The 24,386-nt window shown below is 45.8% G+C and overlaps 1 protein-coding gene across 2 annotated transcripts in view; it reads right to left on the minus strand.

Moving 5' to 3' along the window:
- Positions 1-24,386, minus strand: part of PCSK6 (proprotein convertase subtilisin/kexin type 6) — a 118,665-nt gene that overhangs the window by 4,983 nt on the left and 89,296 nt on the right. The window contains exons 14-19 of one of the 2 annotated variants that reach the window (XM_073304307.2): positions 21,469-21,648; positions 13,539-13,641; positions 10,822-11,018; positions 7,457-7,544; positions 2,671-2,774; positions 177-306 (exon numbers count right to left, since the gene is read on the minus strand). In XM_073304307.2, the coding sequence (XP_073160408.2) occupies positions 177-306; positions 2,671-2,774; positions 7,457-7,544; positions 10,822-11,018; positions 13,539-13,641; positions 21,469-21,648 (802 nt within the window). Of the gene's footprint in view, positions 1-176; positions 307-2,670; positions 2,775-7,456; positions 7,545-10,813; positions 11,019-13,538; positions 13,642-21,468; positions 21,649-24,386 lie in introns of those variants that run through there. The other variant, XM_073304309.2, reaches the window with a different exon arrangement.

The raw sequence follows: 24,386 nt of genomic DNA on the forward strand, positions 1-24,386 counted from the left end.
AGTGAACAGCATCAAGTAGCCAGTTGTTTTCAGGGTTTTTATCTTCGTTCCCTGTGACACACGCTATCAGCAGCCCCACTCTGATTACCGATGTATCCAATCAGCTATTAAGAATGGCTCCCTGTGCATTTCATGACGCTAACTTCAAAGGGAAAGGGCTCAAGAGGACACTGTACCTTGTGCAGACTTTATAAGGTAGACCTGGCACCGCCTCAGGGTAAAACCCCTGGCTGCAAGCAGGGACACATCGCCACTCGTGCAGGTGGAAATCTTTGGCACATTGTATGCATGCCTCTTTGCCTGGCCCTAGGGAGAACAAGGGAGACGTGAAATATTATCGTCTGCTACGAAGACAATTACCGCATTGTGTTACGATGACTGTCGGACGGGAGCCAGGGACACTCAGGACTAGGATACATACTGCAGTCTGTTCTCTTCCAGAAGGCTGTGGCAGAATAAACAAGCTGCCTGAGACTATTGCTCCAGCTGGGCTCTGAATGGTTCCTCAGCTCATGCCCACATCCCAGGCCCAGCTAATCCAACAGCCTGGTGAGAAAGGACCTTCAAGAGATGCCGACAGGCATGGGTGTGCAGCAAAGTGTCACCGGACATTTTTAGGAGCGCACACACACTGGCCAAGCCCTCAAGCGCCCACAACCTCCGATCCGTACCGACTTTCTGACAGAGTTTTTGATCCTGCTGTTAGATACCCCAGGCAGAGAGACTGAGACAAAGTACCAGCCCGGCATTGGCCCCTACACAGCCAGCCCTTCATACACATGGTTAACTTTCAGTTGGGAAGGCTTGAAGCCAGGAGAAGATGGCAGGAAAGGCAAGCAGGAAAATCTGTACTTAGGGAAGATCGCAGGGTTTGCAGTAACACCAGTAATACCAGTCTCTCCCTCTCTTCCTGCACCAGCATCCTCCTCTGGCTGCAGCCAGTTCCTGATGCTTTGAGGAAGGGAAAATCAATGTTCCACAACACACCTAAGCAAATGCTGTGTCCAGGAGGCAGCAAGGGGCGTCACCTCACCCTACTCCTCACAACCTCTTTGGGTTATGTCTATGCTGTATTGTAAATTCAGGTCTATGGGTGTTTATGGAATGGGTGTTTCCAAGCCCGCACTTGAGCGTCCACACTGCATCATAAACCTGGGTTTATGACTGCTGGGCCCAGGTCTCAGAGTTGTGGTGACATGTCCTACTGCACCATGCAGACCTTCTGACTGGGGTCTGCAGCTTGACCTGCGTCCACACTGCAGAAGGACAGGGCCTGGATTCAGGTTCTGACCCACCCCTCTAGCAGGGCCCAGGATCTGGATCCTGAGCGTCTGGTGACCCGAGTCAGACTGATCGGTGTGCGGACGGAAGCGGAGCTTGGGCTCAAACCTGACACAGAGCCTGGGCTTAGTGTGCAGTGTAGACATAGATGGCTGGGCCAGGCTCCCAGGAAAGTCCTGCTCTTTTTTGTTGTGACCTCCCGGTGGTGCCATATTGTAGTGCAGTCTCTATGCAGCCTCCTCCTCAGCGTTGCCAGCCTCTGCGGTTCTTTCCCAGTTTGGGCTACTTTTGAGTGGCCTCAGCAACCAAAAATCTTGAATCAGCAACAACGGGTGACTTTTTGGGGCAACAAATTATCTTCTTGGGTAACTAGATACCCCAGACAGAGACAAAGTACCAGTCTGGTGTTGTTCCCTACACACCAGCCCTTCGTGCACATGGAAAGGTTCAGAGCTATGAGAGGTTGACAGGAAAATCAAGCCGGAAAATCTGCACTTTGGGAGATTTTACATAGAGCCCAGCTGCTCCCCCGTCCCTGTCTCTTTGCTGCCACCTGGTGGCCTTTCGAACAAGCAGCCTACAGACTGTAGGATGTACCCAATGGGGCAGGGAGCAGCCAACTGGGACAGGCTCGAAACCCAGAAGTGGCCCACGAGCGTGACTGGTGTCTGGTGCTACAGTGTTGCCGACCTCGGCCATTTCTTTTGACATGGCAAAAAAATGTGGGCTGTTTGAAGCCAATGGACATTCGGCGATGTTAGGGCTACTTTGCACATGCGCTCGCTCGGCAAACACTCGAGTTTTGAGGTTGCAGCGTTGCTCGGCTGACTCCCCTTCCGAGCTCCAGCCCTGCATCTCACTGCTACTTGCAGTGCTGGGGGTGGGGGAGGCATCTTCCACGCAACGCCGCTTCCTTCATATCTCTGCTCCATCCTTCCCCCTGCTGAGAGCCTCTGTCTCTCGCTACCTTCCCCTCCCATGTAGGCACTCCACCCTCTCCCTTTTCCAGCGACAGCCCCGTGTCCAGCATTGGTCCTCCCTGCAGCAGCCTCACTCTGCTAGGCTGGGTGCAGACCTGGCTTATAGAAAGGTGGCAATAAATTCCTTCCAGATCCCTGCAGGTCAGCCAGTGCCCTGAAACCTGACTGTTGATTACCATTACTTTGGCCTTACCTCCTGCAAAACCACCAGCATTCTGAGTGTCTCTCTTTGAAGGCAAAGCTGCTTCAAAGCACCTCTTATGCTTTAAAGGGGCAAGGAGGACTGGAGTCCAGGAAACACAGATGCCATTGCACCACAGAGCGGAGGGCTCACGGCTTAGGCACGGAGGGCTGGGTTTAAGGCCGTTTGGAGGAACGGCTTGGGACCCCGTGCAGATGAAGAACGTACCAACACAGGTCTGGCAGCTCGTGTGGCACCTCTCACATTTCCGGGTCTCTTTGCTGAAATACATGCCCGGTTGACATTCCGGGAGACAGCCTGCTCCTAACGAGCTGTTGGAAAAGCAGGGGAGAAAGTTTTACCGAAACATACAAATACTCCCCCAAGCCCTAGTGATTTCGCCATCGAGAGGTTTAATACAAGCCTCCATGTAAGGACTGGGCAGCCTGGGACCCAACCCCCTCCTGCATTGAGGCAGCTTTGTACCCCCTTCCCCAAAGCGAAGTGAACCCAGCAGATCCAGTCTCCCTAGGAATCCTTATGTGGCACAGAGCCATTGTAGTTGCCCCCACACCAGCCCCCCACTGCTCTGAAGCAGGGAACATGACCAGGGTTTTCCTGCACTCCTCTGTAATAGGCCCTCCTAGGGTAGCCTTCAGCCTACTTATGCCGAAAGATTGTCTTGCTGTAGAGTGGCCAGGATCAGAGGAGCGCAACTGTGGCCTATAGCTTAAAGCCCCCCCTTGTACACTCCAACTTGCAGTCCATGACTGCAGCCAAGGACTAGGCCCAGGAAGCCAGATTTTCTGTGCTGGCCAAGGTCTGCTCAGCACAGCAGAGAAGAGGGGTTGGTTTTCTGGTTCTATGACTGGCCACAGAGGCTGCTCTAAGCTACACCAGCTGGCCTAAGAGACTGTCAGCTGGCCAGTCAAGTCTGGTTCACGGATACCAAGCTCAGGCCCCAATCACATCTTAGTGGGGGATGCCACAGGGATCCAATTGCTGGATTGGAATGTTAATAATTGATTTACAGCCCTTTTCAGGACATCACCCTAAACACACAATGTGAAGATTATTTTAATCTGTACTTCCCTGGCCCCTTCTTTCCCCCACCAAATATTGTGTTATTAGGATCAGCGTGATTTAGTGGATAGCACAATAGAGTAAGGATTGGAAAGGGTTTCTAGCCCAGCTTGGCCACTGACCTGTCGCATGACCCTGGGGCAGCCTTCAGGCTACTTATGCTTCACTTCAGCCCACCGGGCCTCTGCTTCCCTACCCTTTGTTTGTCTTCTTGTCTATTTAGATTGTATGCTGTTCAGAGCAGAGCCTGCCTCTTGCTATGTGTTTGTGTACAGGGCCTAGCACAATGGGGCGCTGATCTCGGTGTGCTGCTGTAATACATGAATGCGCAAAACAATGATGAAGTTTAAAAACATGGGCAATACAATTGCTGGGCAGAAGGCATCTGGAACTGAGCCAGCACTTGAAAAGACATTCAAGTCCTTCTAGGGACACTCCTTCCCCCCTCAAAAAAACCTCCTGCAGGATCTTTAATTAAATGTTCAAGAGGAAAGGGAGGGTTAAAAAAAAAAAAAAAGAAGAAAGAAAAAATGACATGGGCAGCTGGCCCAACTCTTCCAAAGGCCTGTAACACAGAACATGGTTAGATATTTGTAAGACAGAGAGATCATATCAAGGATTCTCTCTTTTAGAGGGTGTTTCTTCTTTACTACCAGGATGCCTGGCTTTTGAGGAATTAAGCTGTTTGTTTTTTATTCACTTAGTGAGCCACCGATTAGTGACTCATGCCAAAACTGCCAGCTCTTTGGGGCAGGGACTGTTTTTTTGTTCTGTGTCTGGACAGGCCTAGTGCAATGGGGTCCAGGTCCATGACTGAGGGTCCTGGCTGCTACAGTAATACAAATAAATCATGATTTTCTCAACATTGCTTGATTCTGAAGACTAGCAGGAATTCCTTTGCATTCGTGCAGCCTACATCCCAAGGGCCACATCGGGACTCCCGGCTCCTCACTGTGCTGAGCAGTTACAGGGCACTGGCTGCTCGCTCATGTGAGTAGGAGGATCACAATCGGGCCTCGAACTTTGGAATGTATCTTCCAAGGATAAGGTGCCACAAGCCTTGTAGCTGCTCTCAGCTGAGCAGAACAGGGTCTTACCTACAAGGATGGATTGGATGGTGTTCTAGCATCCACAGTTACTACAGCTAGAACAGATTAAATCTCAGCTTTATTACACTAGTATCTGGTGGCCATTATATGGACCCCAAAGCTACTGTGTTTTGAAACAGCACATGTGCACAGGATCTGGGTTCAGATCCTGCCAGCCACGTTCACAATATGTAGAAGACCAGCCCTTACTCTGCGATTACTCCTATTGGAATCAACAGGGCTGTGTGTGCAGTAGTCCATGGGAATAAGGGTGGTAGAATCTGGGATGTAGCTTTTTGTGTGTCCAGTGTATAAAGTGTGTTTTTAATCAGAGATGGGCCCAAGCCCAGAAATTCAGGCCCAGACCCCAAATCCAAGGAGTGCTGATCCAGACTGGGCCCATCTGTAGTTTAACACAAACCCCTTTGAACAAACGGCTTTGCTGCACTTACAAACCAGATGTGATTGACAGCTCAGCCGTGCTCTGAAAAACCATAAGCCCCCCATGGACCCTTCTCTAGGTTTCAGAAATAAGCAGAAACAGAAAGTTCTTATTGGAGATGTTCTGTTGGGCCCTTAGTGCTTTAATGTGACAGAGGAGATTTGGATTCCCAGCTTAAAAGGGTACTGGACAATAAAAGGTAGCTTTGTATGGCTTATACCTGGCAACCACTTCCACTTTCTCTTTTCTGAGGGAATGCAGAATCTTTTGGCACTAGCGATTTTTACTTCTGGGAAGCAGTGCTGTTAAAAAAGTCACTCCAGTCCAAGTACAGCCTGTTGACTATCAGACAGTTACGCATGCTCCAGCAGAGGAGAACCAAATTCATGACAGTGGCCACATGGGCTCAGCACTTCCAGTTTCAAACACTGTGACAAAACATCCCACTTTCACACTTTTACTTTTAAGGGGGAGAAGTTTTAACCAGGGGACTTGGGCTTCCCAAGGCTCTTCTGAAAATGAGCCCTCACCCTCAATCCCCAGTAGCACTGAACTCCCACCCAGCACTGCTGGGGTAAGAAGAGACAAAGGTGGCTCTAAGCTGCCTTTCTACCTCCCTTCATTGTAGGGCTGAGCTCAGTGCAAGTTAGCACCGAAGGAGCCATCTTGATTTAACACCTGAGTGGTGGGGTGGAGTATGTGTTTTTCCAGGAGCTGAGACTCCAGCTTGCCATGCATAAGGAGCGAGAGTTATGCCGGTACAACACCCCTTCACCTCCCTGGGGAGGCTGACTCTGGTGTAAGCGTGACTTTTTGCAGGTTAGCTTATGTCACTTGGGAAGGATTTAAGCTACCAAAATTAAACAAAACAAACAAACAAACAAGTAAAGTCACTCATATTGGAATAAGAGTGCCCACATGAGTTTTTGGTGCCGGTGTAACTATATCTGTACAACTAGACTGCTATAGCTATATTGGTATAACCGGTAAAACTTTCCTGTTTAAATAAGGCCTAAATAAGGGACCTCTGTGTTTGCAGTATGCATTTTAAATGCACCCAAAATAGATATTTATAGGATCAACCCAATAACTCCTGTCACTAGGTAAACATCCCTTGTTTTGAAAAATCGACTGCACGGGACGTGCTGAACGGGGAAGGTTCTGAAGGAGCTCCCTGAGGCTCTTGTGGAAACCGTACGTTGTATAATATTCAATGTAAACATTTGCTCTTTTTTCCCCTTTTAGATGTCCTCCCCACTGCATCCCCACCCCCATCCCAGCTTATAAACACTACCCAGCAAAGGGGATTTAAATCAGACAGCATTAAGGGGATGAGAAAGAGCCAGAAGTGAGATGGCAGACACAGGAGCCCCATGCTGCAAGAAGCTGAGCATCCTCAGCTCCCAGTGATGTCCATGCTGGGACAGAGTGCTCGGCAGCTGGCAGGGGTAGGTCCATCTATAGACTACAGGCCTGGTTCTGACTCCCATGGACCTTAACAGGGGCTGGACTAGGTGTAACGTGAGCATGATAGATAACATCCTGGCCGTTAGCACACTGAGGCCAGGTCTACACGATAAAGTTTTCACAGCACAGCTATGTTGGTTAGGGGCGTGGAAGCACCACCCCACTAGCCAACAAAAAGCCCAGTGCAGACGCAGCTATGCTGACAGCAGAATGCTTCTGTCTACATAGCTGATGTCATCTGGGATGGCGGTGTTACTATGCTGACAGAAACACTCCTTCTGTTGGCATAAGCCGCGTCTAACACTAGGGGTCTTCACCAGCATAGCTATATTGCGAAGCATCTTCAGAGTGTAGACACCGTCAAAGACGCAACTCAAAATGGTGGTCAGTGGTCAGCTAACAATCTGGGACTGATTCTCCTCTCACTTAGACTGACTCCACTGACTGGTCTAAATCTGGGAATAAATACATGGCAGTCTAAAGACCATTGATCAAAAGCCCATTTAATTAATGGGAGGGTTTGTATGGACTTCTGTGGGCTTTGGATCAACCCTAAATGAGGGGGAAATGAGACTTTTCTTTACCAGTGACAATAACAATAATAATAAAAATAATAATAATACTTAGCAGTGCCATTTGAGGCCCACTCAGTGCTATCGATACGTGCAATATGGCACTTCTATACCACAGTGATGAATGCTATAGATAAATGGATGGAGTACATAGTGCTTTTCAGCTATGGGATGAGTTATGTTATATAATGACTGCTCCCTCCTTTGAATTTCCTGGCTTCTGGCAATTTGGATCAGTCGTAGTGTTACTGAAACATAGATATCTATTTTTTAAATTCCGCTTTTTGATTTTTCATAGTGTGCAGATTTCACATCAGTTTCTGGAGTTTAATATTGAGAGAAACATTTTGAAAGTATTTTACCTGAATCCATCCTTGCATAGAATACGTTTCTCTGGATCACTAGCACATTTTTTACAGGTTTGATGACATTCGAGACAGAGCTTTTGACCTTTAAAAAAAAAAAAAGAAAGTCAGTGTAAATAAAATCTGCCCAGAGAGATGCAAGCAGCAGTCTAGCCACAATGCACAAGAAAGATCTTACGAGTTGAAAAGTCCTACAGTTCAGCAGCTATTTGCAGGCAACAACTTACAGAGGTAGAACAGGTTTCAGAGTAACAGCCGTGTTAGTCTGTATTCGCAAAAAGAAAAGGAGTACTTGTGGCACCTTAGAGACTAACCAATTTATTTGGGCATGAGCTTTCGTGAGCTACGGCTCACTTCATCGGATGCATACCGTGGAAACTGCAGCAGATATTATATACACACAGAGATCATGAAACAATACCTCCTCCCACCCCACTGTCCTGCTGGTAATAGCTTATCTAAAGTGATCATCGAGTTGGGCCATTTCCAGCACAAATCCAGGTTCTCACCCTCCACCCCCCTACACACAAACTCACTCTCCTGCTGGTAAAAGCTCATCCAAAGTGACCACTCTCCCTACAATGTGCATGATAATCAAGGCGGGCCATTTCCAGCACAAATCCACATGGGGGTGGGGGGGGGGGGTGAGAAAACCTGGATTTGTGCTGGAAATGGCCCACCTTGATTATCATGCACATTGTAGGGAGAGTTGTCACTTTGGATGGGCTATCACCAGCAGGAGAGTGAGTTTGTGTGTAGGGGGGTGGAGGGTGAGAAAACCTGGATTTGTGCTGGAAATGGCCCAACTTGATGATCACTTTAGATAAGCTATTACCAGCAGGACAGTGGGGTGGGAGGAGGTATTGTTTCATGATCTCTGTGTGTATATAATATCTGCTGCAGTTTCCACGGTATGCATCCGATGAAGTGAGCTGTAGCTCACGAAAGCTCATGCTCAAATAAATTGGTTAGTCTCTAAGATGCCACAAGTCCTCCTTTTCTTTTTGAGAGGTAGAACAGCATTTTCGAGATACACGTGAGCCCTTCCTTTTAAAAGGACATACAGATGGGTGGTGGTCACACTATGTGGATAACTCACAGGGACACACACAGTAAATACTTACTTGATTAAGCCAAATCGGCTAGCAGTTTTATGATGTTTCTGATTCAAAATATTCTGCTTCTCATGGATATCAAATTATCCCCATACATTTCAATAGGCCAGAAGCTGCACACATTTGTGTGGGTTCTGACACATGCTATGGACCTGATCCAACTCTCATTAAAGTCAATGGGAGCCTTTAATGGGAGTTGGATTGGGCTCTATATTGTCCAAATCCTTACTCAGACAAAGCTTGCATTGACTTCAATGGGGTGTTTTGGGCTAATGGGGCCTCATGGATACATTAAGTATAGACGGCTGTCGATCCACTATGTGAGTAAAGTAAAGCAGCAGCATTCCTATTCTTGCCCACAGCTGGACTTACTAAAAGTGTTCACAGTGCTGTCAATGGCTACTCATTACAGACACAATGGAACAAAAGGGAGCACGGGCAGGAAGGGCTGGGAGAGGATCAACATTCCAGGCGTTAGACTCAAAAATGTGACCTTTAATATTGTGGGGAAATGGCATTTACAATGGGATATTGGAAAATGTCACTGTTTTAAATTATCCTCTTTTCTCTGTTCTGTGGCTTGCATCGGTTACCTCCTTTTTTTCTCTGCCCCCCTCCATGGCAAGTGATCCAAAGCAAAACACCTTTGTGAGACAGGTGGAATAATAATAAATAATAATAATAATAATGCCTATTGAACTGCAGCAATGGCAATTAATAGTTACATTTCTATAGCTGGGGTTTCCGCCTTTGAAATCACAACTAAGGGTGGAATTTTCCAAAGGTATCTAAGTGAATTAGGCGATTAAGGTCTGGTTTAGGTCAATGCAAGACACTTCCATAGTTAGATTGATATAAATTGCCTACACTTAAAGTTTGCTCCCATCAACATAACTGCCCCACTACTCCGACTTAATAACTTCACCTCCACAAGCCGCTTAGGGCTTGTCTACATTACCCGCTAGATCAATGGGCAGCGATCGATGCAGCGGGGGTCGATTTATCACATCTAGCCTAGACACGATAAAATCGACCGCCGAGTGCTTTCCCGTTGACTCTGGTACTCCACCAGGGCGAGAGGCAAAGGTGGAGTCAACGGGAGAGTGACAGTTGTCGACTTACTGCAGTGAAGACACCACGGTAAGTAGATTTAAGTACAGCGACTTCAGCTATGTTATTCACGTAGCTGAAGTTGCATAACTTAGCTCGATCCCCTCCCCCCCACCACACACACCTAGTGTGGACCAGGCCTTAGAGTCAAGGTCAATGTAGTTAGAGCAACGCAGTGTCAGTGTAGACACTGTGTTGTTTATCTTGACTGTTACTGGTTTTCAGGAGCCTTCCCACAATGCCCCACACCGACAGTACAATCGATACAAGCGCTCCTGGTGAGGACATGTGCCGCCGACAGAAGGAGCAACGTGCAGACACACAAGCAATGTAATTTCTGCGGTGGCTGTATGCCCACGTATGTTAGAGGAACTTAATTTTGTAGTGTAGACATGAGCTAACTCTCACTGACTTTCAACGGGAGTTAGGTGCTTAACTCATTCAACCTTCTACCCTAAGCTTGGTGCTGGGAGAATTCCTGAGTTCCAGTCCAGACTCAGCCTCTTATTGGCTATGTGGCCAGAACTGTTCATTAACAGTGCCTCAGGTTTTGGGGGCTGAATTCTGAGAGGTTGATTCTGCTGCTGAATCTGAGAGGTTTCTCATTATCCACAGCTCCCTCTGAAGTCTACTGGAGTTGTGCAAATCAGGTCTTAAATATCTTGAGTCGGGCACCCCAAAATGAAAACATTAGTGGGCACATTTGAAAGTTATGACTCTGACCTTGGCATCATAGTTTTTCCACCTGTAAAACAGGGATTATAATACTGTCCTACCTCCCAGGGGCACTGTGAGGGTTAAGCTAGTTCATGCTTGTAAAGCATTGGGAGTTTATCACCGTGGACCTATTAGTGAGGATGATCAGTCCAATTTTTGAAGAGGCACTGTGCATTTTTTCTTTGCACTTTCTCACGTTACTGTAGCATTCTGGTTCTCATCACTAGTAGCAGCGAGAGTGCCATGTGAAACTTGGCTGCAGTAGAGATCTGCCTGTTAGATGGTGATTCAAAAGCTAGTCACATGGAGGCTCCATCCTGACATTTTAGATTTCTTAAATTCTTCCATTCGTGTTCATTTGGGACAAAACCCCACCCCCACATTCTCATGCTCCAGTCTGTGAATGGTTCACCTCCTTACTTTCATCAGCGTAAAACCCAGCTGGACAGAACACCACACATGCATGTGTTTCCTGATGGTGATAGAAACCACGTCGGCAAGATGTACACTGGTTTCGGCCCCTGCCCGTGCAAGTTTCGCACCCCTTCTGGCATCTTCGGCATCTCCTGCTTGCGTTGTCCCCAAAATACCCCGAAGGGCACGAGCTCACACACACCCTGGAGAAGAATTAAACAAACCAGACGTATAATCAATGTCCGAGGGCTCACTTCTGCCAGATGCATCCAGTGAAGTCAACGAGAGTGGAGGGAACTCTACGCCTCACTGGATTGGCCCAACAATTGCACATGATAAAGAGATTACACTGTAAGGCAAAAAGGTACGGTGATAAATCCAGGGATTAGACAGTGAGCAAGGGGCTAACTTTCTATTCTACATAGGTTGTTATGATGCCTTCATCACCATGGTATCCGTGTGTCTTCCAGGAGCGCATTAAGCTATGTGACTAATATTGGTTACCTGTAGTTCATCATTCTCAGCTCAGCTTCACTTTCCTCCTGCACAGGTGTTCAGGCGAAGGCTTAGAAATAAAGGAGACGGAGGTAAAAGAAAGCCTTTGGGGAAGCATCTGGTATTATTGTCTCATTGTTTCCTTATGATCTTCTGTTTATCTATCTTATACTTAGTTTGTCATTTCTTTGAGGCATGGATCATCTTTTGGTTCTTCGTACAGCACCTAGCACAACAGAACCCCGGTACGTGACTGGGGCTCCTAGGTGTTAAGGCAATATAAATCATATTAGGACTAAGTTGAACCTCGGGTTAAAGGAGATTTTTGTTGCGCTTTTCTTTGAGCTTGAGGAAATCTCTTGCTAACTGCACCTATGTTCTTGTTTCTGCTGAGTCATTCTACCAAGTTACAGGTGTTTGGAAAAAAATACTATTAAACAGTGTCATAGTATGATCTTTGTGGAATTAGATATTCAGGTGGGATTGTTTTGTAAAATACAAGTTGCAATAACCAAGTCTGAACTGACAGTATGCAATCATTTCATGTGAGATGCAAATCAATCTAAGAGAAGATTTAGGTGTTAGGACTTCTAGACAATCAATCCAAGAGAAGATTTAGGTGTCAGGACTTCTAGGCGTTGTGGCAGTATGATATGTGCCGGCTTCCAAGGATTATACTACCAAGTATAAATTAAACAGATGCACATTTAGACATCTGGAAAGCAAAGGAGTGTGGATCCCAGTTCCCAAAAGGTACAGTATTCTCAGCTCATTAAGTCTGGTGTTTAACAGTGCAAGTGCTTGGTTCTCATTTGGCATTTATTGTAAAGAAATGCTGCTTATGCAATTAACTCCAGCACTTGCCTGTCTGACTGTCTCAGTGGGATGGCGACTGCACACCAGTCATCCTACCAGACAGCTCCCCTCATCAGCATTTTTACTTGCAGAATTACTAGATCATTTCATCCTTTAAAACAATCTACTCCTATTTATTCTTTATTAATTAGCAAGGTGTAAACTGAATTTCAGTGGTTGGGAATGGTCTTTAAAACCACTCCCATACATAGCATGGGATTCAAAGTTTCCTACAGTTTCCCCAATGTTTAACGCACACTGACTTGATAACTAGTTCTATGGGCAAAAATTTCAGAGCCAAAGTGATTTAGGCGCCTACATCCCATTTTCAAAAGTAATGTAGGCCCTTCAGAGTCCAAGTCTCAAGGGACTTGGCACCTACATGCCTCTTGAAAATGGGACCAAGACTTCTGAGTCATCTAGGTCCTTTTGAAAATTACACCCTATGTCTTCCTTATGCCGTCCATCACCCAATTTAAAGCAGGAATCCCCGCGCTCGCCCTCTTTCTTAAAATACATTTTCACATGAATACTAGTGCTTATGAAAGGTGCCAGATCAGCAGTCCAGTGGAATGAAGTCCTCCATTTACCTGAAAGACGGGCATGACACAGGAAGGAAGTGACAGAGCTAAGAGCAGTTCATTCAAGCATGCACCCAAAGGATTTTATAATAATTAAATATAACCTGGCACATAAGCCCCCAAACAACAGTCAGATGGAAACAACTTTCGGTAACTACCAATCTGGCATTGGAGTGGCATTGGAACCGGTGACCTTTAATGATTTAATTTTCGAGGACACTCATCACGCAAGAAAACATTAACAATGCCCTAGAAGGCAGGGAAGTACCATTATCCCAGGTGGGGTTTGGAGAGATTAAGTGACTTGCCCAAGGTTACCCATGGCATAAGCTGGAACAGGAGCCAGGTCTGCTGAGCCCTGGGGTGCTGCCGTAACCACAAGACCATCCTTCCTCCCCACTACAGGCAACAGGTTTGTCTTTCTATTAACAGATCTCAACCAGGCTTCTCTTTCAGATGATATTTCATTAAACTAGCACATTCATCATACACTAACTTGCGAACAAAACAAAGGCCTGGTGGTTAAAACATTGAACGAGGATGCAGCAGATCAAAGTTCAGGTTCCTGCCTTACTACTAACTCCCTGTAAGACCTTGGGCAAGTGACTTCATGCCTGTGCCTTTATTTCCCCATCTGTAAAATGGGACCAATAATGCTCGTGCACTACCATCCTTTGTCTGTTTAGATTATGAGCTATTTGGAGCTGGGGGGGGGCTGTCTCTTATTAGTAGCACATTCAGCTCCTAGCACAAAGGGGCCACTTCTGTAATGCAAATAAATAACATCATTACCTGCCAGTTTTAACACTTCCAAGACTGTAATGGATGCAATTCAAGCACTGATCTGCATTAGGACCATCACAGCCTTTGTTGCCACATTCAGGATGACATGGACCTTAAAAAGAGAGAGAGATTTCTGCTGAAAGAATTTGCACAAGCTCTTCCAAGCACACCCTGCAAGTGTTTATGTCCCATCCCCATGTGTGTAAAGGTATAAGGTGCTGAGAAACTGTACTGATGGGGGCTAGCTCCGGAGAACGATAAAACAGGATAGATTTGGCCCTGCTACTTTGAGAATTTTAAAATCAACACAGAAGGGCCAGAAAGCCATATCATTCTACTTGTCAACTGTCCCCCTAACATGTATGCAGAGGAGGGGGACAGAGAGAGTTACCATCCTAGCACTACACAGCATCTAACAGCTGAAGGACAAACCACAGCAGTCAAATAAGACTTTGTGTCTATGTTCTATATGTAAAGAAAAAAATTTGCACAAACATACATATGTGTTTATGTTAAGATGCGCTTTGATTTTGTGTGTGTGTGTGTGGTTCTCTCCTAAACAACTACTGAGCTATTATATTATCTGGCTAGTAGAATAATATTTGGCTATCACAACAGTAACAGATCCATATTCATATGTTACTAATTCATATTTGTTATAGAGTGAAATAAAGTTCAGAGGGAATGATAAAAAAGAGGCGTGTCTCTTTAAATGTGCTGTATTCAGGTTGACGCTTCCAGCTAGGACAATTCTTTTGCAATAGCATCGTCCAATCAGATGTGAAGGTGGCAGTTGGAAGAAAACTATAGGTGCATATACGCCCCCAAAAGGGAAAGTGATACAGGAAATACAGCGACTGAAATCTCTCCAAAAGCAGTGACTATGAGCCTGAATGACTTTTGAAAACCTACCATGGCCATCTCATGTGATACTATTCTATCACCATCAGAGGAAAAGGACATCTGAGAAAACAGCTTTGTGGGGCATAACAAAAGTAACTGGAAAAGTATAATCGGGGGTGGGGGGGGGGGAGTTGACTATAGAGACAAGGGCAGAGAAGGGAGACAAGAGGCACCGGATACCAGGCTGTCTCTCTGACAGCTGTCTTGCCAACAGACTCATGTACACATGGGAAATTCTGCAGTGACTTCCCACCGTTGCTACCTCTAGTTTGACTCCACCCAAGTTACTAACACTGGGGGCCCTGGCGTAGCCAGGCCATTGGCTGCTGCCAGTATTTTAAGTACTGTGAGTGAAATGCTGGCCCCCCCGAAGTCAATGGCAAAACTCCCATCGACTGTCACGGGGTCAGGATTTCACCTTGTGTCAACTAACACTGCTCAAAGCAGGTCTAATACATATATGTAATGCAACATCCCTGGGAGGGTTATCGGCAGTGGGGATTGAACCTTTGACCTCTGGAACTAAAAGCATGAGCCGCTACTGCCGGAGCTAAAAGATTTGCTTCCATTGGTCAAGGCTATAGCAAGCTTACTAACCTCAACATAGTCCAGCCATCACTGAAGGGGACATATCACACTGGTCGCATAGTTCTATCACAGGGCTGGGCCTGTGTTCCAGCTTTGCAAACAACATTCTTTTCTCCTCATAATTTAGCATTTGCCCCTAGCCTTTCCCCATCCCTACAAAAATCTCAGCCTCTGGTGACAGTCCCGCCAGAGTTTTGTTTTGTTTTTAAAATAAAGAGTCTTACACACATCCCCCAAATCTACACCAGCACCAGCCTCACTTTTGTATTTCTCCCATCCTTTCCTGTTCCAGTTGTATTTTATGTGGGGCAGGGTCCTGTTTGGCTTTCTGTGGAATGTTTTTCTGAAGGGTTTGGAACCAACCCAATCTCCGTGTGCAAGGAAATAGCAGATCTTTCTCGTTCTCCTGACATCGGCACAACCAATTTGTGGTAGGGGCAATGAAACAGGTCATTTTTCAACTTTAAATTTTGTTCCTTTACACAGTCCCCCTTGTAGCATCCATTTCTTTACCGTCAGTGTGTGGGCTGGTGGATATGTCCAGGCTGCTCAGCCCTCTACGGCCCAGAGCAGCCCATCCCACTTTCCTCCCACCCCACTGTGTGCACCACAGCAGCACCAACAACCGCAAGGGAATTTAGACGCTTTCTTATCCAGCCTAACTCTGGTGCCCTTCCTCCCAGAAACAAGCTGGTTCTAGATGCTCAGAGAGCATGGCTCACCCCCCACACCCGACCCTGTTTTCACACCAACCACCTGGTTAACTTGCCCAGCCTTCAACACAAAACATTGCAAGTGCAGCCCCGTGACAGACTGTAGCGTGCTCCTGAGATGCCATCCCCCTAGTTCACAGCAACCATGCTCACGTGCTGTTCTGCAGCTTAATGTTTTGTTTCTCTTCTCGGGTGAATCTTGAGAATGATGCTGGATTGGCCACTGGGTGACCGAAGGCTCGTGTTTACCCAGGGACCAGCAGAACCAGCATGGACAGCAACAGCCCACGTTGCCTCATGCTACTCAGAAAGGTGGAGGGCAGTTCTGTGTTTCTACTGCCCATTCTATTCTGGCCTCTACAGACACCAGCAAGAGCCCACACTATGGTGTGCCCGCAGAAACACCGTGAACAGGACTGAAGCCATGTAGATCAATGATCTAGCAGATGGTAATAGCTTTTAGTTGCTGTGCCATCTGTGGCTGGATTTGAACTGGTGACCTAGGGGTCAGAGGTTCTATATCCCATTGTCTAGTCCTTGAACCTTATTTTATTATGAATATTTTATCTATTGACAATTGAACTACAAAGTCATATCCTCCTAAAACCTCTGCAACTCAAACACTAGGCAATGCCAGACTGCAGTACTCTGCTACCCCTGAGACTTTGTAATGATACACTGCAACAAAGGCGCTGACCAGGAGATGGAAAGAATTGAACCAACTCAACTTTCATTTTAGAGACTTCTCCCACTGCTTCTACCAGGTCAACTCTCTTGAGATGTGCTGAAGCTGACCTCTGGAACTAGCAGCTTCACTTGGTCCAGAGGAAAACAGAGAAGTGGGAAATGGGAGGAGAGTAGAGGTAGGCGAACAACAATTTTTCAACTCACTGGCAATTCTGAAAAGAATTTGTAAAAAAACTGGGGTCAAAATGAAAATTTTCAAAATTTTCATTGAATCAAAATATTTTTTTTAAAAAAATCAGTTTTGGGTTGAAATGTTTTGTTTCAATCTTGAACATTTTGTCATGGTTTGGATTTAAAAAAAATAAAATTAAAGGAAATTTTTAAACAAAAGTGATTTTGAACCGAAAAATTACAATATTTTGAGGTTTTCAGAATTTGATTTGGTTTTCAATCAAAACTATTTGGCAAGATTTACACAAATTTGCAAAATGGTTTAGTGTCACCGAATCTGGATTGTTCTCTGAAAAAAAATGATTTTGTGAGAAAAATTTTGCCTAGTGCTAGAGAAGAGTTGTCTTAGTCTTAACATTCATGAGCGCCTTAACCAGGTATCATGGTGTTTCATTAACTCAAGGTGGGCCTGAATCAATACGCTATAACTCACCCTCACCAAACTCTGGAAACGTTTAGTTCTGAGGCACTTGGGCTACTAGGAACCAGAGATTAGAAGGGTGGGTGTGCAGATGGGGAAGTGGCTGGGAAATAAAGGAGAAAGGGTGTGGGAATGATTTGCTACCAAAATTAGCTGGCGAACACAGAGGTCTCCAGAGAGTTCAATTTCATTACAGATGCAGGTTGGTTAGATAGACCCAGGCAGGAGAGACTTGTGTCCTAAGAATTCGACTGCCCAGCTCATATAGAACCTTCCAGTCAAGCTTAAAAATCATCCATATTGTACAGATTTTCAAAAACTACCTATTTGCACCTCACCATAGTTTAGAAGACCACAAGAAAAAAAAAAACAAACAGACTAGTGTGCAAATAATTTAAATTTTTTTGGAACAAGCTGGAAAAGACAGCTACAGCTGCGTTGGTGGTAGCGTTAATAGGAGAGGCAGGAGTCCATTCCAAAATTCTTTAAGCCAATCCTTCACTGACTCCTGAATTGTCAGTTTCATTGGTATACAGGAAGGTATTGCATAAATGAGAGGTATATGTTCAAAATGCAGCCCAATATTTATCTAGCAGCCATAATATTTATAAAGAATATTTGCCAAACCAAAACTAGGTGGCTTTTCTTGCTAATCGTTTAGGTGCAGTGTTCAAAGGCCCACAGAACAGATTACTATTCCATAAAATCCCGTTATAGCTTTCCTCCTGTGGGCACCTTGTGAATTCTCTATGTCACATGTGTTGCTAAAGGTGCTACATGTAATTATACAAGTTTATGCTGTAGAGAGAATTTATTTTCAGCCGCCCTTCTCTCTCTCTCTCTCTCTCTCTCATGTCCTCTAGTCATTCGTGGCACTAAAACAGTAATTACAAGGCAATTCTCACTTTGGCTGTAAGTTCCCATGGGCAGGGACTGTCTCTAGACAATACCATAATATAAAGAAGAAGGAGGACATAAAAGTCAGTGGGTGGAGATAGGTTGGGCCGATTCTCATTCATACTAGGCCCCTGTATACTGATCTGGCTGATGGAGCAGAGCCATAAAGTCATGCAAATGTACTTTGAGCTTCCTGGAAAGGAGCCGTCTGGCATGTCTACACATACAGCACAGCAGCTGCACCACTGCACTGCGTCTGGTGAAGACGCTCTATGCTGACGGGAGAGAGCTCTCCTGCCAGTGTAATAAAACTGCCTCCGCGAATGGCAGAAGCTCTGTCAGCAGGAGAAGCTCTCCCGCTGACATAGCACTGTGCATACGAGCAGTTAGGTCACTCGGGGGGAGGTTTATTCACACCCTTGAGCAATGTAAATTATGCCGACATAAGCTGTAGTGTGGACAAAGCCTGAGTGTAAGGGTATGTCTCCACTGCAATTGGAGGTGTGACTGCAGCAGGGGTAGACATACCTGCATTAGGTTTACCTGCACTAGCATGGCTAAAACTAGCCGTGTACATGTGGGGGCGGAGGCTTCAGTGCAGATCATCAATACAAGCACATACCAGGGCCCTGGCATACTTGTATGGCCCGCACTGAAGCTCATGCCTCCCTGTCTGCATTGCAATTTGTCACCAAGCCAGTGCGGGACATGCCATGTCTGTGCTACAGTCCCCCTTCAGATTGAACTGCAGATACACCCTAAGTGAGAATCAAACCAGGACACATTTTTCATGAACCTCAGTTAATAAACCAGGGCTTCTTATTACAGCCTTGCAGCATCTATACGGTTTCCTTGGGCAGCCCCTGTACCTGTTGACTTGGATAATCTTTACAGTGTGCCTCAGCAGTCTTGTGGTGGTGCTTCACCCCACTGATGCGTTCTGTAAGTCCTGCTATCCTCTACCAAGACTACAGAAGAGAGGTTGCTGCCAGGGCTGTATCAGTGTTCTCCACAGGCTGGAATTTTCTAAGGGGCCAAAGGGAAGGGCCCAAACCCCAGAAAATTTCAATGGGAGATGTCTAACTCTCTTAAGATCTTTTGAGCAATCCCATCCTTAAAGAACAGCCAGCATCTGGGGCACTGGGATCAATTTCCATTGTAAAATATAAGAGACCCAATTCAGGCCTAGTGTTCTCAGCAGAATATCTCCTATCAAGTCAGAGCTGCATTCGCATACACCCACTTACAATAAAATGAACAAGGCGGCAAACTCGAAGCCAATCAAAGGAAACTTTTTCACACAACACATAATTAGACTGTAGAGCTCATTGCCCCAGGAAGTCAGTGGGTATGTCTATACTGCAAGGCAAGCCCGGGTTAGTAGAACTCAAGTTAGCAGACCTCAGGTTTGTTAACCTAGGGCTTGAGTATCTACTCTCATTTGTTACTCCAGGTTAGGAATTGTTGAACCCCAGGTCCCAAACTGGGGACCCAGCATCTACACTATATTATGGGGGTCAAAATCCACCCACATCCCAGAGTTCCCTGGCGCCCTCCCAAAATGAGGCCACTTTAGCTCTTTGCTTGTGGTGCAGCATGGAACAACTTGACTGTCCACAAAACTTGACCGTCCAGAGGACAAAGGAAGTCAAACTGTGGGATACTTTTGGCAGACTCCCAGAGCATGAGTCAAGGGGGGCTGCACCTATTCTGCAAAGCAATAGGGCTTGAACCCTGGGTCCTGGCTTGACTTTGGCCTTGTCTACACTTCAGTGGAAATTCGATCTAAGCTATGCAATTTGAGTTACGTGAATAGCGTAACTCAAATTGACGTAGCTTAGATCTGCTTACTGCAGGGTCCACGCTATGCGATGCCAATGGAAGACACTCTCCCGTCAACTCCCCTTACTCCTCCCGATCCGGTGGAGTAGAGGAGTCGACGGGAGAGCGATCTGCAGTTGATTTAGCAGGTCTTCACTAGACCTGCTAAAATCGACCGCCGATGCATCGATAGCCGGTCAATCCCATGGTAAGCGTAGACAAGCCCTTAGGGTTGGACCCTCTATTCCCATGGGGTTCCGAGACCCTGGGTCCAAGCCCTGAGTTAGTGTGATTTGTGTGTAGACAGAATGGGGGCCTGAGCCAGAGTTTGAATCCACAGCTTACACTGCACTGTAGACATACCTACTGAGGCTAAAAATTTAGCAAGATTCAAACTGGGATTGGACCTTTATACGGATAACAAGATCATCCAGAGTTGTCACAATTAATGTTAATAAAAAATGGAGTAGGAGGCTTATGCCCAGAATAGAACAGTGGTAAGAGTGTCTGAGTTAGCAGTCAAAGAAAGGATAGCTTAATGCCACAGAGAGAAATTATATGAATCTGAATAAATTTGGACCCCATTTCTAGATACATTTGGATAAAACTGTTGCGATGGCTTGAAGAAAGCCAGACCTCCACTCCAGCTAACCCTTCTTCTACCCCCTCCAACCCTGTTCCCCTCCTTCCTTTCTCTCCTGATTCATGCATTTCTTCTGCTACTTTATTACTGTTTCCCCAACCCTAACAACATGTTATGTCTACATAGGACTGTCTGGTTGTGTATTATCTGATCTTGCAGCTTTGACAAGTTGTAAAATTGCGTATCTCCATTGGTGATCCCATGAAGCGTGCAGGATTTGGAAACACATACAAGCTGTCAGTCATTTACTTTTCTGTCCTTTTCATTGTTTGATTTTTTTTTATTGATTTACATAAAGAAACCAATCACAAACATTTTTGGGGAAGGGACAATAAACCTCATGCTTTAGGGTTTAGGCCAATCTCTATTAGGGTACGTCTACACTGCAAAAAAACAAAAACAACAAAAAAACACAAATAAAAAACAACCACCACCAAAACAAAAATGCAGCAGCTAGCCTCAGAATCCAGGTCAACTGCCTCAGGCTCCTAGGGCTCGTGCTACCTGGCTAACAGCAGCAGTGTACATAGTTCCTGCTCAGGCTGGAGCCAGCGCTCAAACTCTGGAAGGGGGAAGGTCTCAGAGCCCATAGCATGAGCCCCAGTTATCCTGAGCTCCAGACTCACTGTCACAGGGTTGTTTGTTTTTTTGCACTATAGATGTATGCTTAGAGATCAGAATGAGACAATGTGAGGGGCAGATTATCCCACATCTGCTACTGTGGGGTCCTTACAACTGCCTCTGAATCAGCTGGTGCTGGCCACTGTCAGAGACAGGATACTAGACTAGCTGGACCTCCAGTCTGACACTTCCTATGTGCCCCAAAGCTGAATCTGGCCTACTGCTGGCAGAGGCCAGGGTGCGGAGGCAAGGTAGGATAAGGATTTACATTCTCTTTTTCTCTCCTCTTCTCCCAAAGGAAACAAACCATAGACATTTTGTGCTGTGTTTATATCTGCACCGGCAGGTCCTGATTTTTGTAGGGACACAATATTCAGCTGCAAGTGAAACAGCACGGGGCTGCAGAGGTTTTACCTGTGTATTCTTCCTCCTCTTCCACCACCTCCATCTGACTCTGGAAAACTGCTGCTTTAGAGGGCTCCATTTTGGGCATTGAAATCTCCAGCATCCTTGATTGGGAGTGATGGGAACTGGTTGTGTTGTAAGGGTGTTCGGCTGTTCCATATAAAATGAGACTCCATTCCTTTAACTTCCCTGCAATAGATGCAACAGTGACAGTAGACTAACACATCACCTTTCCATAGCACCTTCCACTTCTCAAAGGCCCTTACAAACAAGGATCATTAAGTCTTCAGACTGCTGCTGTGAGGTGAGCATAAGTTCACAGCTGGTGAAACTGATGCACACAGAAGTAAAACAATTAGTCTAGGGACATACAGGAATGCAGTAGTGGGAACAGGACCAAAACCCAGGAGTTCTGACACCCAGCAGAACTGCCAGGAAACATCACACTTCTAAAATTTGTAAGGTATAAAAGCAGCCAAGAAAGCACAAGCAAGATCATTCAATACAAATCTTTATTAGACCACAGAGATTCTGGACTAAATTAAGGTAGCAGTTCAAGGCAGCCATGGAATTTTTAATGCGTTAACTCCTGTGTGATAAACTGCAGTTTCATTAGCTGCTTAATAACTGAACTATGGAGAGAGCCATTAACTCTAGAAGCTATAATTGGAGATAAGGAGACTTATTTTTGTCAATATCTCCAAACACAGGTTAAAGATTTTTAGAGCTGTTTTCCACCGTCTTCTAAACAGAGGATTTTTCCCCCCCTAACATGATTGATTTTTAAGAACAGGACTAAGCAAGCAGCACCATTGGCTTGTAAACAAGACAGTCTGAAGGAACATCAGTGGATTATTCTGGGTTTGCTCAGGACTGTGGTAACTTGCATCAAATGGAAGATATACACTATAGAGCTGATTAAATGGAATAAATATGCTCAGGAGTGAATGAGAACAAGTTACAAGGCCTTAAGAAGGAGTAGAAAAGCAGCATCTCTAGAAGAAGTCTTTTCTACATGAGGAAATTATAACAATTTAATTTAGGGTTAGAGCTGGTGAAATTTTTCAGCCAAAACTTTTCAGGTGAAAAATGCAGACTTGGTGATACGAAAATGAGTCATAAATTTGTGGCAGTTTCACCAAATTGTTTTGGTAGGGGAAAAAACAGGAAGGGGGGAAAAAAACAACAACTTATAATAAAGAGTTTGTGTCGGGTAGTTCAGGAACCAAATACGGCCACTGAAACAGTTGCCTCTAACACAATCAGAGCCAAGTCAGTGGCAAGAGCTTGTGATCCACACATACCTGGCTTTCTAGTGAGGTGCACCAGCAGGCAGGTTGTGTCACCACTCCTGTCTCCAGGTTAGACTACTATGCCTAAAAGGAAGCCATCCACAGGGAAAAAGAGCAAATACAGAAATGCCTCGTTTCTTGGCTCTGGGAGTTTTAACTACAGTTGGATGTCAGACCTCAAACTGTGCCTAAACATTAAATGCTCCCAGGCAAAAGGCTTCCTGGACTTCATGTATTAGTTATGGGAGCATGTGGATTGCTGGGGTTGGATGCTGGATATTAGACCAATGGGTGTTTTGTCTGATGAAGAACCGCAGGACTTGGCCTCTCAGTTCCATTGCCACAGTTTCAAACAGCTCGGCACCTAACAAGCTGCACTCTTCTGAAAAATCAGGCCACTAGCTTTCGTGTCTAAACTGGAGCTGAACTCCCTTGAAATTCTGAGCCCAAATGTGGGTGCTGAGCCTCTCTGCAAATTCTAGCCACAGTTATATTTGCAAACCTGCCCCTAAAGAGACTCACATCCATTTAAAAAAAAAAAAATCTATGGTTCTCCCCATCAGTTATTGCTCCCCTCACCACAGTACCTCAGCACCTCACCATCTGTTACGGTATTCATCTTCACAACACCTTAGGGAAGTACTATTATGCCCGTTTTACAGATGGGGAATTGAGGCACAGAGAGACTAAGTGACTTACCTAAGGTGGAGGAGGTAATTGAACACAGGTCTCTCAGCTCCCCAGCTATTGCCCTAACTGCTGCTTATACCTTGCCACTTTATTCTCTTCTAGCTGTGGCTCTAATCTGATGGCTATTTTATTTGCTTTTTCTGCTAATGTCAATTTTGGGGGGAGCAAGCATCTGAAGCTCGTTGAAAATATCTTCCTTTTTCTGATATTTTTTGTATCTGTTTCAACACTTTTCAGTTTCTTGCCATGGTACAATTTAATATGTTCATTTTTATTCATTGAACAAATATTTTAAAATCCCATGTAATGCAGTGCCCTAATAATTAAGGTTAAGATTTAGTCATGGGTATTTTTGGTAAAAGTCATGGACAGGGCACAGGCAATAAATAAAAATTCACGGCCTGTGACCTGTCCATGACTTTTACCAAAAATACCCCTGAGTAATTCTCTACTTCTGGGTCCCAGCTGCTCCGGGGGTCCCTGCTGGGGTGGGAGGCCCTGCTTCAGTGCCGGGGGTTGACTGCCCCCTGGCCGCTGTTCCCAGGGAACGCTCTCCAGATGGCCTCCGAGTGCCTCAGGCCTCTGCTCCAGCCACTCCAGGACCACTGCTGCTTGGGCGGTCCCTGGGGCACCACCAGGACCACAGCTCAGGTGTTTCCCGAGGCCTCCCCGACCAGCAGCCAGTGCTGCTGGCCCTGGGTCAGCCCCTAGGATCACTGCTCAGACGCTCCCCAGGGGCACCCCCAGGACCGCTGCTTGGGGCGGTCCCTGGGACCAGCCACTGCTCTTGCAGTCCCCAGGGCCAGCTGCACCAGCTGCTGCGGAAGTCCGAGGTCGCAGAAAGTCACAGAATCTGTGACTTCTAACCTCCGTGAAAGAAGTGCAGCCTTACTAATAATTAATTGCTGCTCATCAGCACAGCTGCTGAAATATTATTTTCCAATT

This window comes from Lepidochelys kempii, chromosome 10, assembly GCF_965140285.1.
Source record: "Lepidochelys kempii isolate rLepKem1 chromosome 10, rLepKem1.hap1, whole genome shotgun sequence".
NCBI classification, from domain to species: Eukaryota; Metazoa; Chordata; order Testudines; family Cheloniidae; genus Lepidochelys; species Lepidochelys kempii.